The sequence below is a fragment of the Callorhinus ursinus genome, unplaced genomic scaffold (genome assembly GCF_003265705.2).
Source record: "Callorhinus ursinus isolate GAN/ISIS: 27379988/994484 unplaced genomic scaffold, GSC_fseal_2.0 scaffold76, whole genome shotgun sequence".
NCBI lineage: Eukaryota > Metazoa > Chordata > Mammalia > Carnivora > Otariidae > Callorhinus > Callorhinus ursinus.
The window spans coordinates 2,161,097-2,178,693 of record NW_027397138.1 but is presented as its reverse complement, the minus strand read 5'-3'; the positions used below and the strand labels follow the sequence as shown (position 1 = coordinate 2,178,693).

General features: G+C 40.9%; 1 protein-coding gene across 1 annotated transcript in view; it reads left to right on the top strand.

Annotated features, from left to right (window-relative positions):
- HEPHL1 (hephaestin like 1) overlaps window positions 1–17,597 on the top strand; it is an 87,903-nt gene that overhangs the window by 23,852 nt on the left and 46,454 nt on the right. Inside the window, exons 5-10 of the mRNA XM_025893999.2 lie at window positions 1,863–2,117; window positions 6,120–6,288; window positions 8,647–8,786; window positions 8,935–9,066; window positions 10,665–10,876; window positions 16,386–16,536. Coding sequence (XP_025749784.2) covers window positions 1,863–2,117; window positions 6,120–6,288; window positions 8,647–8,786; window positions 8,935–9,066; window positions 10,665–10,876; window positions 16,386–16,536 — 1,059 coding nt within the window. The remainder of the gene's footprint in view (window positions 1–1,862; window positions 2,118–6,119; window positions 6,289–8,646; window positions 8,787–8,934; window positions 9,067–10,664; window positions 10,877–16,385; window positions 16,537–17,597) is intronic.

Sequence of the window (17,597 nt, the reverse complement as noted above, 5' to 3'; positions counted from 1 at the left end):
GGGGAGGGGGGTGGGGGGATGGGTTAGCCTGGTGATGGGTAATAAAGAGGGCACGTACTGCATGGAGCACTGGGTGTTAATATGCAAACAATGAATCATGGAATAATACATCAAAAACTAATGATGTAATGTATGGTGATTAACATAAAAATAAATTTTTTTTTAAATTAAAAAAAATAAACTTAAAAAAATAAAAAATAAAAAATTAGGGGCACCTGGGTGGCTCTATTGGTCAGGAAGCAACCAACTCTTGGTTTCAGCTCAGGTCATGATCTTGTGGTTCTGGGATTGAGCCACTCGGGCTCCACACTCAGCTCAGAGTCTGCTGGATACTTTCTCTTTCTCACTCTCTCTAAAATAAATAAATAAATAAATAAATAAAATCTTTTAAAAATAAATAAAATCTTTAAAAATAAGTAAATAAAAACAAAAATCAGCCTGTATGCAGAAGTAGGTGTTTGCAAACAGTCGGTCTTCTTCAAACTAGTAAAGGAGATCTAACCAAGAATGGAAAAAAATCAACTTATGGGGCGCCTGGGTGGCTCAGTCAATTAAGTGGCTGCGTTCCGCTCAGGTCATGATCCCAGGGTCCTGGGATTGAACCCTGCATCGGGTTCCTTGCTCAGTGGAGAGCCTGCTTCTCCCTCTCCCTCTTTCTGCCTGCCACTCCCCCTGCTTGGGCTCTCTCTCTCTCACTATCTCTCTGTGTCAAATAAATAAATAAAATCTTAAAAAATAAGAAAAACATCAACTTAAAAAAAAAACAAAAATTAGTCCATAGAAGATGCTTAATCAATATAATATTTATTGATAAATTTATTTAAATTTACTAAAATTGTTTAGAATCAGTTGTGCTGTCTCAATCATTATTATCTTAGTAACAATTACTTTTTAACTCAGTTTGAATTTAAGAAGTGATGTTATGACTCTTTAAAACCATGAGTCAAGTTTTCTTCTGCACTTGGTCAAGTCCTGGCTGCCACTCAGATGATTCAAAAGACTAGGTCTCGGACATCCAGCGTAAGCTCAATCAATTAGATGCTGCCCCAGCAAGACCTAGTAACAACTGTTTTTTCTCTCTGCTTTTCAAATAACAGAACTTTAAAGTAACACGTCTCATAGGTCCCTTCTAATCAGCTCCTTTCATTTCCTTCTTGCTGCTCGCTTTGGTTACTTAAATTAAGTAGCTCCTATGTGCCTGCTTTTCTGCTGGGTCCTGACAGCTGTGGAATGGGTGAGACGGTGTTTCTAATGTCAGGGACCAAGAGTCCTGTAGGGAAGTCAGGTATGAAAATGAAGGATCGCAGGGTGATGGGTATTGAGGAGGGCACGTGCTGTGATGAGCACTGGGTGTTACACTTAACTAAAGAATCATTGAACACTACATCAAAAACTAATTATGTACTATACAGTGACTAACTGAACATAATAAAAATAAGAAAGAAAGGAAAGAAAGAAAGAAAGAAAGAAAGAAAGAAAGAAAGAAAGAAAGAAAGAAAGAAAGAAAGAAGGAAAGAAGGAAAGAAAGAAAGAAAGAAAATGAAGGATCGCGAGAGGAAGTGGCTGAGCCATCCTGAAATTCTCAGCAGTGCTCTGTTTACTCCTGACCTCATTATTGTGTTCACACAGCAGCTCCAAGGCTGTTTTCCTGTGTGCTCATCTTCACTTTTATTGAGTGCTTTTCTCTTGAAAAACCTAATACCTTTCACTCTGTTCTGGGACTGTAGTTTATGAAAGGAGCCATGCTTTTCTGCGCAAAAACATTACAGGCGATGATCAGTGCTCAATTTTCAGCTGTGCTAGAGTGTGTGTTACTGCCTCTACAGGGGAGTCTCTTGCACCAGTGTGTTTCTGTTTTTCAGCCCTCAATGGATACCTCTTTGGAAACTTCCCTGAGCCTGAGATGTGTGTTGGTGAATCGGTGTCCTGGCACCTCTATGGGATGGGGAATGAGATAGACATCCATTCCATCTATTTTTATGGCAACACCTTCATCAGCAGAGGGCATCGGACTGATGTCATCAACCTGTTCCCAGCCACCTTCCTGACAACAGAAATGGTAGTCGAGAATCCTGGGAAGTGGATGATAACTTGCCAAGTTAGTGATCACCTACAAGGTAAAAAGGACAAGGGCCAGTATAGCGTGTGGATGTTTCGAGGGGGAATGATTATACCACACAGTCAATGATGCTCATTCAGTATCTGCTGTTAGATAGGTTCTTGTATTATATTTAATTAAATATTGAGTATAGAGGAAAATGCACAATGCTCATTTATTTGCCATCCTATCAACAGATATTTATTCATCAACTCCCTATGAAAAAGGTGGGAGGTGAATGAAAGAAATGGTAAGACCTTCAAGGAGCCTGTGGTCTAGTAGCTAGACTTTGTTAGACATTTGTAAGTGAATAAAATCTGAGGCAGAAAGATAAATGCTCTTTGTTTGCTATGGTCACTTCTCTGGAATAAGCAGAGGGACTTCCTGAGGTGTTGGCCCCTAATCTGAGTCTTGAAATACGGGTAGGAATTGAACAGATGAAGAAGGGAAGAAAGGCTTTCCAGGCTGAGGAAGCACCATGAACCAGGAAAAAGACATGTTCTATACGAGCAGCTGTAAATAGAATAATAACATTTTAACATTGGAGAGAAATTTATAGATAGTCTGGACCAACCCAACATCTAATTCTTCCATTTCCTTCTGGATATCTCTTTTAAGTAACTGTAGCAGCCCATTTCATCTCTGGGCTCCTCTGTTAGAATGCTCTTCCGTATATTGAGACAAGAGCCAATGATAACTGCAAAATCCTATGATAGGTACATGATGAACATTTTCTTTTTTACTTAAATACCTGTTGAATGACTTAGTCTCATCCCTTGGGACCACACAGAATTGGTCTCTGCTCAGCTGGACGTAGGCTTATGCCAGAAGAGTGATAAGAGAGAAGTCTACAGAGGGAGAGCCTAGTGGGAGATCTGAAGGGCAAAGCTAAGGAGTCAGGACTGTGTCTGGAAGGCCAGAAGGGTTCTTCCAGATCCTTAGGCACATCAGTGCAGCAATTTAGGAAGATAAGTATGATACCTGTGTGCAGAAAGGATTTGATGGAGAGATTCTGGCCACTGGATGCTAGTTAAGAAACACGGGCAACATTAGAGTTATGACATAAAAAAGGTCTGGCCTCAAGATGTCCATCAACAGATGAATGGATAAAGATGTGGTATATATATACAACGGAATATTATGCAGCCATCAAAAAAACGAAATCTTGCCATTTGCAACGACACTGATAGAACTAGACAGTATTATGCTAAGCGAAATAAGTCAATCAGAGAAAGACAAGTATCATATGATCTCACTGATATGAGGAATTTGAGACACAAGACAGAGGATCATAGGGGAAGGGAGGGAAAAATGAAACAAGATGAAACCAGAGAGAGACAAACCATAAGAGACTCTTAATCTGAGAAAAAAAACTGGGGGTGGCTGGGGGGGAGGGGGGTGGGAGGGATGGGGTGGCTGGGTGATAGACATTGGGGAGGGTATGTGCTATGGTGAGCGCTGTGAATTGTGCAAGACTGATGAATCACAGACCTGTACCTCTGAAACAAATAATACATTATATGTAATAAAAAAAAAAAAGAAGAAGAAGATAGTAGGAAAAAAAATGAAGGGGGTAAATCAGAGGGGGAGATGAACCATGAGAGACTATGGACTCTGAGAAACAAACTGAGAGTTTTAGAGGGGAGAGGGGTGGGGGGATGGGTTAGCCTGGTGATGGGTATTAAGGAGGGCATGTATTGAAGGGAGCACTGGGTGTTATTGGCAAACAATGAATCATGGAACACTACATCAGAAACTAATGATGTAATGTATGGTGACTAACATAACATAATAAAATAAAATTTAAAAAAAAAGAAAAGGTCTGGCCTAAGATGGTGAGAACAAAATAGAAAAAAAAATGTGTCAGTGGAATAAACACAGAAGAAATAATGTGTAATTAAATTTGGATACTGACTCACTACCCACAGTCACCAGCAGGTACAGGGATGCAACTCTCCAGGGCAGCTTTGATAACATTCTTGTTCCCGTCAACCTTAAGCAGCTAATCTTAACATTAGTCAGCTGGGTTATTTCAACTCAATTCAATTCAATAAATGTTGCGTGGATCAGTAAATATGTACCAGATACTGTTCTGGGAAGACAAAGTGATCAAGACAAGATTCCCATTCCTATTTCCCCCCAGTTTTATTGAGGTATAATTGATACATAGGAATTGCCTATGTTTAAGATGTGCAACTTGATGTTTTGATATATGCATACTTTGAACTCATCACCACACTCAAACTAATTAATATATCCATGACCTCACATGGTTAACTGTGTGAATGTGCGTGCCCATGCTAAGAACACTTGAGATCTCAAAGAGTACAAAGTTCCAGTTATTCAAGATGAATGAGTTCTGGAGACCTAATGTACAGCATGGTGACTATGGTCAATACTGTAGAATGTACTTGAAATTTCCTAAGAGGGTAGATAGTAAGTGTTCTTACTGCAAGATCCCTATCCTTACAGGGTCTCATGCTATTATATGTAGGAAGAAACTAGTTTTAAGATCAAGGCATTCACAGCTTATTTGAGACTAGTAAGATTGCTAAGCATGGCCAGTGGTTGTGGACATAAGCGGATGTTTGTACACTACTGAAATATAATATTTCCAAAATTATCCATAGCCTCAGAAAAAAATTATCATAAAAAATTAGAAAATACACTTAATTTTAAAAATCAGTAATTCTGTCTTAGGATAATGGTGTTACGTTTTGAGGAACATTCTCCCTCTATTTCTTAGAACTTTATACATAAGTGCATATTATTTATAAAATGAAGTGAATCTTTTAATACTGCCCTTTATCTTACTTTTCCCACTTATTAATATATCAGAAATATATTTCCATGTCAGTGAATATAAAGCTACTTCGTCATTGTTAATCCTCCCAGTGTCCTTTCAAAGGAGATTACGATTTACCCAACCAATACTCTATTGCTTAACACTTTATTTTCCCCCCATTTTGGGGGGCTATCATAAACCATACTAAAAAACCTCAGTTTACAGATATGTTACACTTTTGTCTGATATTTCTTTAGGAAAATTCTTAGCTTTGGAATTCTTGGGTCAAACAGTTTGATTTTTCTCTTAAAGCTATGGATGGACATGCATTGCCAAATTCTCTTTTACTCCTCACCCTTAGTGTGTGAGAATTCCCCATTCATCTGCCAACACTGAGAACTATTAGTGTTTCTAATCTTTACCAATCTGATAAATGGACAACAGTGTTGTTTGATTACCGTTAACATTGAACTGTTTTTTTCATGTGTTTATAGGTCGATGGTATTTAGATAGATTTTGTAAATAATCTATTGATGTCCCTTGCCCATTTTCCATTGGGAGATTTACTTTCTTCTTTCTTCTTTGTCAAATATATTTACGTATTAATCTTTTGTCCTATGTGTTAAAATATCCCCCTACCCACCACTTATCCTTCACTTTTAACTTCATTAAGGTCCTGTTTTCCGTACAAAAGATTTAAATGTATTACTCAGCTATCAGAAAGGATGAATACCCAACTTTTACATCAACATGGTTGGGACTGGAGGAGATTATGCTAAGTGAAATAAATCAAGTAGAGAAAGTCAATTATCATATGGTTTCACTTATTTATGGAACACAAGGAATAGCTTGGAGGACATTAGGAGAAGGAAGAGAAAAATGAAGGGGGGGGCATTGGAGGGAGAGACGAACCATGAGAGACTATGGACTCTGAGAAACAAACTGAGGGTTTTAGAGGGGAGGAGTCGGGGGGATGGGTTAGCCCAGTGATGGGTATCAAGGAGGGCACATACTGCATGGAGCACTGGGTGTTATATGAAAACAATGGATCGTGGATCACCACATCAAAAACTAATGATGTAATGTATGGTGACTAACATAACATAATAAAATTTAAAAAAAACAATTATAATACAATAAAAAAATGTTTACAAAGTGAAATCTATCAGTCTTTTTCTGTCTGATTTCTTTTGTGAACATTTATACCCTGGCTTGTGGTTTTCCTTTGTTCTGCAGCCGGCATGCTGGGACAGTACAATGTTGGTAACTGCAAAGGTGATGTTCCTCACCCCAAAATGAAGGGTCAGCAGAGGCGCTACTTTATAGCAGCTGAAAAAGTTCTTTGGGATTATGCTCCTCAAGGCTATAACAAATTCAGTGGTCTTCCCCTAAATGCTTCTGGCAGGTAAGTACTCTTTGCTGGTGTTTCTAAGCTTCTCATAAGAGAGGCATCTGTTAGACCTTTTCCTGGGACCTCACTTGTATCCCCAGCCCTCATCCTATGAGCACATACTCCATAGATGGCACCCTTCAAGAGTTCTGAGCTCAAACATTACAATGTACATATTGCTGAGAATTGGCAGGGTATGTATTGTGCCGTGATTGGCTGGCTATAGCAAAGCACTAAATTCATTCATTCATTCATCAAACATTTCTTGAGCACCTACTGGGTGAAAATTGCAGTGCTAAGTGCCATGAGAAATACTAAGCTCACAGAGACTAGACTAAGGCCTTTGCACATGTGGAAAAGACAGTTTTGAAGAGAGAATAAGATAGGGCTCTCTTTCAATAGACGTGAACTGGCCAAGGAAAGTTACCTTTTCTGGTTCAAGGACAACCTGATATGTTATGCCCCCTCTACCCAGAATGTCTTTTTCCTACCTACCCAGCAAAATGTTATTTGTCCTTCAAAATCTAATTCTAATGTCACCTCCTAAGTGAAGCGTCCCCTGACTCCTGAGTCATTGTTAATCATTTTCTCTCCCATAGCATGTAGTATTTTTCAAATTAAATCTAACAATTCACTAAGTGGATGTGGACTCCTGTGACTTGTTATTATAGAATCCTGTGCAATGATATCTGTGAAAGCATTTTGAAATGTGCAGTATGATACCAAGAATGATCATTATTACCCTATGATCCCTTTTTATGTTTGAGGGAATGTTTTTAAAATTCTCTTTGTGATGGATAAGATACCCTTCATTTCTTTCATCATAATTTCATTCATTCATTCATTCTTCCATCAAACCAATGCCCTTGAATCTAACCTAAAGAATATGTATGAACCATATATGAACCTGTTTGAAATCGGCACTCTCTATTGACCAGTATTTCTCTATAAACAGAGTAATGAGAATTGGCATTGGGAATTTTGTCTTAGGAACCTTCCAAAATTCTGAAGCACCTTATAAAATATAAAATATTAAACTACATTTAACTGATATTTAATGTGATATATGGAAACACAACATAAAAACTGACATGAGGGTTGCAGGGAGCTGAAAGGCAGTGTTTCCACCCTCAGGTCAGAAAGAAGCTGCGTGCACAGGAGAAGAGAAGTAACTTGGCAAGTTACAAATGGGATTAAGATGCGTTGTCCCGACAAGGGAGTTCTCTGGGCGTTCAGAGAGAGCTAAGACAGCCAGGGAATACTTCTCAGAGGAAATGGGACTTAAGCAGAGTCCTGAAGAATAGTGGAATTTATATAAGTGAATCCTAAGGAGGGAAATTTTAGTTGCAGGGGTTAGTGAGATCAAAGTGATTGGATGGGGGATTTGCACAGGGGAGTGGAGGTTTGCCTAGACCCATAGGGAGATGATTGGGTAACCTGGATCTCAACCACAGAGGTCCTATAATCCTTTTGAACTTTATCTGGTTGGCGCTGTAAATGGGTGAAGATGTTAGAGCAGGCCGTGGAGATGACCATCTTGGAGATTAACGTTGTAGGAGTGCATATGCTGAGGGAGAACCCGGAGTGAGCGGAGGCTAGAGGAAGGGTGAGGAGGGTGTGACTGGAGCTCCGTAAAACGCTGCAAAGACAAGGTGATGGGGGCAGGTGCGGGGGTTGTGGCAGCGGGGACAGAGGCAAGGAAAAGAGGCAAAAAGGGTACAGGGAAGGAAGGACGAACAAGATAAGGAGATGAGGCAGAGAAAGAAGACAAAAGCAGCCTGTGCTACTGCAAGAGTGGTGGCACCATTGGCAAAAATAAGGTATCTAGAGATGTTGCTAGTCAGAATTCACATCACTGTAGTTCACAACTTTGGAATTTGGTATTTCATGTATATCATTTATACGATAACTCTCCATTGACTAAACTATTTGATTAACTAGACACTCCATTCCTTAGTCATGCCAGATATCAAAGAGCTTTCTAGATGCAGAGACTATTCATATCGACATCAGCAAGAGATAGAGGGATACTTACTCTGCAAAGAAACCAGTTAGCTCTTTAATTTGTAGAACACCATTCTGGGACTGCAATGCTGGTAAGTAAGGAGTTCACCTGTGCTTTCTTCGGCTGCTGGACCTCTGGGGAAGAAAGTAGGTGGCTAAGAGAGGAGTGAGCTTGACCACCATCCAGCCCTCTGGAGGCTTTCAAGGCTGCCTGACTATTCCGGGGCACTTGGTTGAAGACTGGACCATTTTTTCCCAGGGAGATGGGTGGGTGAATGAGCTAAAGAAAATAAAAGGAAGCTCCATAATTAAGGCATCTGGTGGATATGTAGAGATGTGCTCTCAGTCAGGTTCCTATTCTTTACACAGTGACTCCGAGCTCTACTTCACACAAGGGGACAACAGAATTGGAGGAAAATATTGGAAGGCTCAGTATATGGAGTATGTTGATGCAACTTTTACTCGAAGAAAGAGACTGTCTGAGGCAGAAGCCCATCTTGGAATTCTTGGTAGAATAAAACCATCTGTCATGTTTTGAATGGGGGGAGATGCTTTAGTGGGGCATATATGTACGTGGAATGACTCTTCTTCTCCTGCATATATTCACTTCCCTCTGCCCCTTTTCATCCTCTTCTCCCTCCTCTTGATATCTTTCAGGCCCCGTCATCAGGGCAGAGGTGGGTGATACCCTGCTAGTCACCTTTGCCAACAAAGCCGACAAAGTCTACAGCATTTTGCCCCATGGCGTGATCTATGACAAGGCCTCTGATGCAGCCCCAAACATAGATGGTGAGTCTCGGGCTGGCCTCTGGGAGGAAAGAGGATGAGGGAACAGAGGACTTAGACCCGGATAGATTTGGTTCAAATGCTGGCCCCTTTTCTTACCAGCCCTGGGAGCTTTGTGAGCTTGTGCCTTACTCTTTCCCTGCTAATGTAGATAGTGACACTCTGACTCCTTCAGAAGGAGCTGGAGAGAATTCAGGGCAGGGTCTGCTCCACAATAAGCACTTAGGAAATGTTCAGTCCTTTCCTTTTCCCTCAGTAGTGTAATAAATCTCAAAGTGAGCTACGTTCACGGTCACCCCCACTTCCCTAAGATGGAGAGCTTTCAACCACAGGTTATAGGGGATTCTGTGGGTAAAGGCTGAGGATAAAATCTGATTTCCAATGTTTGGTTGACATCAAAATCCTGCACTGTCTCTGTTGACAAGTATTTATTGATAATCAGTCTCGTGTGTTTACCATCATATATGGCCTCTCCCCATCACAGAGTAGGTGGCAGAGACTCCCTACACATAAGAAAGGCAGCTTTGGCCCGGTAGCTGCAGGAACTACCCTTCCACTCATGATACTACTCTTGGGAACCTCCTAGTCTCCTTGGAAGTCTTCCCCATCATTGCAACAGACATTATGAAAGTCTGGGATACTTCATGCCCAAGGATGGAGCTAGGCCCAGTCCAGAGCAGGCTTCGAAGTGATGGGAACAGAGAAGGGAGGAATGGAGGGAGAATTCCCCCTTCCCAGACCCATCATCATCCTCCCTCCTACAGCAACATCTCTTCTACCTGTACTTTCTCCTTGGTCAAAATGCTCACAATGGCTTTGTGTGTGTGTGTGTGTGTGTGTGTGTGTGTGTGTGTGTATGTGTGTGTGTGTAGGAAGACCACCAGTGACAGCCCATATGTCTATATTTTCTATTGTTTATCTTAGCAAACATACTGGGCACGTTTTTGCAAAGCTCTGGACAGGGTGCAGAGAGTTTCTGGCCTCAGCCTAGCTGGAGAGACTCAACATATTCATCATGTTCATTTGGCAATCTAACATGTGGGCTTGAGTGCCAAGTCTTTGGAATCAGATAGCCCTGAGTTTGAATCCCAGACCTTCCACTTACCAGCTTTGTCATCCTGTGTCGTCACTTACCTCCTCTATCTTATGGTTATTTGGCTTATTTCCTAGTTCAACCTAGATTTCAAACTCTTTAAAGACAGGGCGCTTGCTTAACTTTTTGGGGTATCCTCCACAGTGCTGAGTATAATGTATTCCACATACGAAGGCACTCAATGAGAGTTTATGGATTTACATTTAATTGTTAGAGAGGCAATTATCACTCTTTTCATATTTGCTAAACCTAGTATTTGGGTAAGAAATAGTATCCACAAAGACACTAAATGTAATCTCTGAAGAAGATGATCCTTGGATATAAGCTTCTATCTCATACAACAGCGGACGGTGACAGTGACCTCCCTGGTAGGATACCCAAGTGGAAACAACTGTTCTTCTACAAAATACATCATCAGAGAGAGACCCCAGGGCTGGAAGACCCAGTCTGACAAATTTAATGTTCTTGGCTCTTGCTTTGAGAGTAACTGTATCTTTTATCTGCTCAGGATTTCTGAAGCCAGGGGCTCATGTGAAGCCAGGTGAAACCTTCACATACAAGTGGACAGTGCCTGAGAGTGTAAGCCCGATGGCCGGTGATCCCCCCTGTCTGACCTATCTTTACTTCTCAGCGGTGGAGCCCATCCAGGACACCAGCGCTGGTCTTGTGGGGCCCTTGCTAGTCTGTAAGAAGGGCGCTCTCAATGCCAATGGGACACAGGTAGGCCATCAAAGGTCACTAACTTCTCCTCAGGGTCGTATGTGGGAAACAGCAGTAATATGGCTAAGGATTAGAGTGTAATAAGGTGTCAGGTATGAAAAGTGGATTTTCCTCCTTCTTCTTAAAATTGACTTAAGATACAGAATGAGTATTTTACTTTTTGTAAATTTAAGATCTGAAATTAATTTTAAGGTAAATTTAAGATCCGAAAGTTATAGATGCCCACCCAGAAGCCCAGGATTTCTGCTTGTTGTGGCTGGAATTTGGTGGGTCCCTGTCCCTGTGCATTGCTTTGATTCTAGAAATATTTAGGGATCTACATGGACAGTGAATTGGGACCCTTTCTTCTTGGACAAGGTTTCTCAAACTTGGCCACATGTTAGAATCACATAGGGGACCTTTTAAACATCTTTCATTCCAGTGCTCCAGACTGATTAAATCAGAATCTCCAGGTGCTTTCTAATGTGTAGGCAAGGTAGAGAACCATTGTAACTCACCACTGTAAGCTGCAAGTGAATCACTAGAGTCAAGGGCACAAGAAAGCATATGGATAAATTCTTGCAAGTCCCAACTTGGAGGCTTTGCTAGTTGCATTGACTAGTGTGGCAAAGCATAGCATTTCAAGCTATGTCTACATGATATTAAACACATTGATGAAAGGAGGAAAATCTAATACAACCATTTTGATTTATTTCACCAATCAGAAATAGCAAGACTATTTATTTACATGGTATATTTTATAATGTTGGCATTGTAAGCACCCACTTCTGGGCTTCAGGGAATTTCTAGGTAGAGGACACAAAGTGTCTTGGTCCACCTCAGATTTTCATTTCCCTGCACAAAGTTCCAATCCTGGAAATGTCTATTAGAGGCTCAGTGTGTCAGGGCCCTCCAAATGGGCCCTCAATAACGCATGTGTAATAAGATTGAACAGTTATGCTGTACCCCAACAGTCATATAAGGCAAAGCAGAATGACCATCCCTGTTTTAAAGCTAAAGAAACTGAGGCCTAGGGTGCGTGGGTGGCTCAGATGGTTAAGCGTCTGCCTTCGGCTCAGATCATGATCCCAGGGTCCTGGGAGTGAGTCCCCCATCGGGCTCCCTGCTCCTTGGGAGACTGCTTCTCCCTCTGCCTCTCTCTCTCTCTCTCTCTGTCTCTCATGAATAAATAAATAAAAATCTTAAAAAAAAAAAAAAGAAACTAAGGCCCAGAGACATTGAGTGATATCCCAAATAGTAAGTAGTGAAACTCAGCAGTAACAGAGGGCTTTGAGCTTCCAACTTTGTTTTTCCAATACACTACCCTGCTTCCTATAGCTAAATACCTGAGCCCAGGAAATTGAGTGCCAGAAAACTTCTGTAAGGTAGTTCTGATTTTGCCCCTGTTGCATCCAAGTAGTTTGGATGCTTGCTGGAAGCACGTCATAGTATGTGAAGATTGTTGCCTGAGCCAAACACCACTCATGGTCAGTCCATTTACACGAAGTTCATGAAAAATTAATAGTAACCTGAAATACTCCACACCTGGGACTTGGCTGAGAGAGAAATCCATTTGGCAAGACAGAAAGTTTCTTCAATGCAAAAAGTACTTATGAAACACATACTAACGCAGGCCTTCTATAGGTCTCTTCTCTTCAGATAGATCGAGAACATGAAAGAGGTATTTGCATCTCTTTCCAGGAAATTCTCCCAGGGGTGAATGGATGTCACAGAATCTAACTAGGTGCTAATAGGCCCTTTGCTAACACCCATGCCTTCTACAATGGCCACTTAATCAGACTCCCTACTTCTACTCTCTGTCTATCCAGCCATCTATGCCTATCTTATTTTGAATAATTACTGAATAATTTCAGACTTACGCAAAAGTTGCACAAAAAAAACACACAAAGAGTTCCCATATATCCTTCACCCAGGTTCCCCAAATATAAACATTTTGCCTCATTTGCTTTATTAGCTTTCTCTTCATTTTTCTGTTTTCTTTTTCTTGACCTGTTTGAGGTAGGTTATAGACTTGATGTCTCTTCAGCATGTTTCTGAAAAGTGAGATCACTCTCTGACATAAATGCAGCATAATTATCCAGGTCAGGAAATTAGTCTTGATACTGTACTATTATCAAATCTGAGCACCCTTGAAAATTTTGCTGTCTTTCCGATGTCCTTCATAGCAAAAGGGAAATATGTTTTGCCTGGTCCAAGCTCTGATCTAGATCATGCGTCATCCCCTCTTCGTGCCCCTGTTTCTCCTGTGATCTGTTTCTTCACAGGGAAGCAAGTGTGACTTTCCTAAAATGTGAGTAAGATCAAATCATATCCATGTTAAACACCCTCTAGTGGCTTCCTATCACACTTGGAATAAAAATCTACATTTCTTAGCCCAGACGTACGTGCCCAGCCTCTGACTCCTTTGATATGTCTCCCACACTCCCTCATGCCTACCTCTGCTCCATCCATATAAGCCTTGCTGTTGCTTGCACAGACCAACATTATCCTTGGCTTAGGGTCTCTTTACTAGGCTCCCTCTGCCTGGAATGCCTTCCCCTGACGTTGCATGGCTGGCTCTTCCTGTCACCTCTTTAGAAAAGTCTTCCCTGATCACCAAGCTAAAGTCATACTCTATCACATCACCTGATTTTCATAGGACATTTTCTTTGTTTATTTTTTATGTTTCTGGTATGTTTCTTCTAACAAGAATATAAGTAGCACGGAGCAGGAAAGTTGTCTGTCTTATCTTCATTTCCCAGAACAATGCCTGGTACACTGCTGACACTCCACCGATATTTATGGTTGAATAAATGAAATACAGGATAAGCGCTTCGTCTTCAGAATCATATTAAGAAGTTTAGGTAGCAGAAAATGCCACATTACACACACTCAAATATTAAATTCGTGGTCTGCAAGTAGACACTTAAAATTTCAGGACAATCTTACTTGCAAAACTCACTTCCCGTATCCACATTTCAACCCTCAGAGTTGTGTGATCGATCGTGATTCAGACCTCCTGGTTTCCCTGCTGCTATGGGAGCCTAAATTGTACTGTTGTAAGTGCTCTTCACAAAAGAATTTTTTGCTGCAGACACTAGCCATCACTCAGATGCATTCCGTGCACAGAATGCAGGATGGATTAATCCAAGTTCTCCAGAGAAACAGAACCATAAGGATATATATAGAAATAGAAACAGACTCATTATAAGGACTTGGCTCACATGATTATGGAGGCTGGTAAGGTCCAGGATCTGCAGAGAGAGTCGGCAAGCAAGAGACCCGGAGACACAAAAGTCCAGCAGGCTCAGGACCCAGGAAGAACGTATGTTTGAGGTTGAGTGTAAAGGCAGAAAAAAGTCAATGTTCCACTTCAAAGGTGGGAGGAATTCTCTTTCACCTGTGGGAGGGTCAGACTTTTTGTTCTATTGAGTCCTTCAACTGATTGGATGTGGCCTACCCACATTGGGGAGAGCAATCTGCTTTACTCCATCTACCAAATTCAAATGTTAATCTCATCCAGAAACATCTTCATAGAAACATCCAGAAAAAATGTTTGACCTAATATTTGGGCACTGCAGCCTAGTCAAGTTGACACATAAAATTAACCATCACACAGGGCCCTATCACCTTTCACCTATCACTTTCTAACCTTTTCCTGGGTTAATTTCCCACCCTCATAGACCCAGTTACCTTCCAAATAACTCGCAGGTGATGAGGTTCTTCAACTCAATACCTTTCAGTGGTTCCTTCTTGTTTTATGGACAGTTGAAATCACAGCTAATAATCACAATTAACATTGAGCACTTGGGATTTGCCAGATGCTGTGTTGAGTGCTTTACCTATATTATCTAATTTAACCTTCACCAAAAAACAGGAAGTGGTGACTATTCTTATCCTCCTTTTGCAAATGAGGGAATTAGGGCTTAGAGAGGGTAAATCACTTGCCCCAGTTTCCACAGTGGACAAGCAGAATGACATTAGAACCCCATAATCTTTTAAAATATACTTGATCTCTTATTTCTCTCCGATTTTTTATATTTTACTTTGAAAAATTTCAAGCCTACATTGTTCCTTTTCATCGCTCATGATCTTAGACTACTGCCTTCTAAAACACCATGTGATAAAAGCAATAACTGTATATAAGGTATGGTATGAGAATAAAGCAAAGGGTACCCACATCTTTGATAATACATTAGGAAAGCATCACAGAGGTGGGACAGCTAAACTGGCCCTTGAGGTTGGATTAGGGTGGCAGATGTTCAAGTTGAAAGGATGCATGAATGAAAGACAGAGGCCCTCAGAATACAGCGAATTCAGATTGCTGCAAGGAGTTTGACCTCACTTTGGTCAAAGTGCCAAGAGGGAAGAGCCAAGAGATGAGCCTGAGCAGGTAGGCAAAGACCAGATCACTCCAAGTTTGGACTGTATTGTCCAGTTTCAGGAGAGAGATGTGATCAGTGGCATTGCTGGGGAATCCCTCTGGAGCAGGCAGCAGGGTAAAGGGTGGGTTGGAGGGGAGCTCATTAGAGATAAGAAGATGGTTGAAGGACAGAAAATATAGTCACCTCTCTGGTTCAGCCCTAAAGAAAAGCATATTTCAGCAATACGGGATGCTGTGTGGTCAAACATGCTCAAACACATAGATTAAGAATGTACACAGTGGGAGGTAATCCACGGTCCCCTCAATTTCAACTTATGTTAATATGATTTAGCAAAGTCTCATGGGTTATATGAATTCATTATTTCACTCAAAAACATGTAGAGTGCCTGCTTTTCCAGGCATTATTTTTTAACTGGGACACAGAGAGGAATCCAAAATGTCCCTACCCTAACAAAGCTACAATGCCGTGGGACATCAATCAAAAACATAGTCCATAAATAAAATATCATTTCCCATGGAGGTAAGTGCTATGAAGAAGAGTATAGTGGGAGTGAATGAGTGAGTGAGTTTGCAGGTAGGATGGAAGCTGAGTGACTGTTTTAGACAGGATGGTCAGGGAAGAGCCCTCGAGGAAGTGACATTTGTGCAGAGAACTGAACGGAATAAGGGAGTGAGCCAAGCAAGACCTGGGAGAAACTTCTAGGCAATAGGAACAGCACATGAAAAATCCCTGAGGTAGGAGTGAAGCTGGGTGATCACAGAAGAGCAGAAAACCAGGGTAGCTGGAGTAAGCAAGGGATGAGGGCAAGGAGACACAGTCAGAGAGAGAGGCCAGGGCATGGAGAGTAAGAGAGTGACGACCAGCCTGAAAATAGGAGTCCCACAGTGTAGGAAAGCTTGTGAGTAAGGACTTATTTCCTCCGAGCAAGTCCCATGGGGAGAGAGAAGGATGTAATGAGGAAGATGGAATTTTACGGTATAAAATGAATTTATCAGAATCACGGTCAGAATCCTGATTTACAAAATGACCCAGTAAATCCATGGCTGATGTTGGTCCTCATTTACTTTGTGTTAACTTTGAAAGTGAAGTAGAGAGAAGAATTCTCTCCAAGCTGTACTTTTTATACATTCCTTTCTTCTCTGCAGAAAGGAATAGACAAGGAATTTTACCTACTGTTCACAGTCTTTGATGAGAACTTGAGCAGGTATTTTGACGAAAACATTCGGAGGTTTACATGGCACCCCTTCAGTATTGACAAAGAAGACAAGGATTTTGTGAAGTCCAACCGAATGCATGGTATGAAAAATGACTTTCCCTTCTGTAAGGGAAAGGTGTAATTGCATTTGAAATGAAAATGTTTCAAATGTTTTAACTATCTTAATTTTGGTTTCTTGGATATTGTTCTTGGTCACACGTAAATTATTTCATGACTTCATCTCAGAAGGTATGGTGAAACTTCCCTATCTCCCAGCGATACTGTGAAACTTAATTAATACTTCCAGAATACTTCATCAGCTTGAGATGAAGCAACACAGAATATGAACTAGCAAAGATCACAGTACATTATAAAAGTACAAAATTACTGACAAAATGCCCTCCCTTGGGTTTGTAATCATATCATTAAGCCTGATAATGCAAGTGATCATTAGAGATAAACATTAAACAGCAAAGCATCTCTTATCAAGTACATGAAGGACTGTCTAAAGTACTAATTTGTAAAATGCTACGCATTCCTGTCCCAGATCTTATTTAGAAGGAATTACTTAATTCCCCTTCTCTGTCCCTTATATCAGTTGTAACAGTGGCAAACCACCTTGTAATTGGTATGACTAACACAAGATTCTCATTTGTCTTGGGCACATTACCTAAGGTGAGAGAATAATGAGTGAGAGCCCAAACTCAAACAACTACCAGAGTGTGCAGTCAACAAAGGGGCCCAAAGCAAGCACTCTAAGAGAACAGGTGCCAAATTTCTCATTTTAGGACCAAGGATAACAACTATGTATTGCCTTTGAAACATGATGGGAAAATAACAAAATAGTCCCTAATCTCCCTTCCCTACAAGGAAGTCCAAAAAAGTCCAGAGTTCCAAGTGACCCATAGCAGGCAGCTCGCAGACTCCTATGGTCCTGGGTGCTCCATGCCAACAGTCTCCTCTTCAACCAATGAAAAGCACAGAGTAACTCATTTTCAATACCATCTTCAACAAAATTTTTGTTCTAACTGAATAATGAAATTTGTTTCCAACCTTCCTAGCAGCCAAAAAAGGGGGGGGGGGTGGTGGAATAAAGTAGAATGAGGAAAGAGCAATTCCTTCATGGAAAAGCTAAGTTGCAAAAGAAATTTATTGTAAGAGA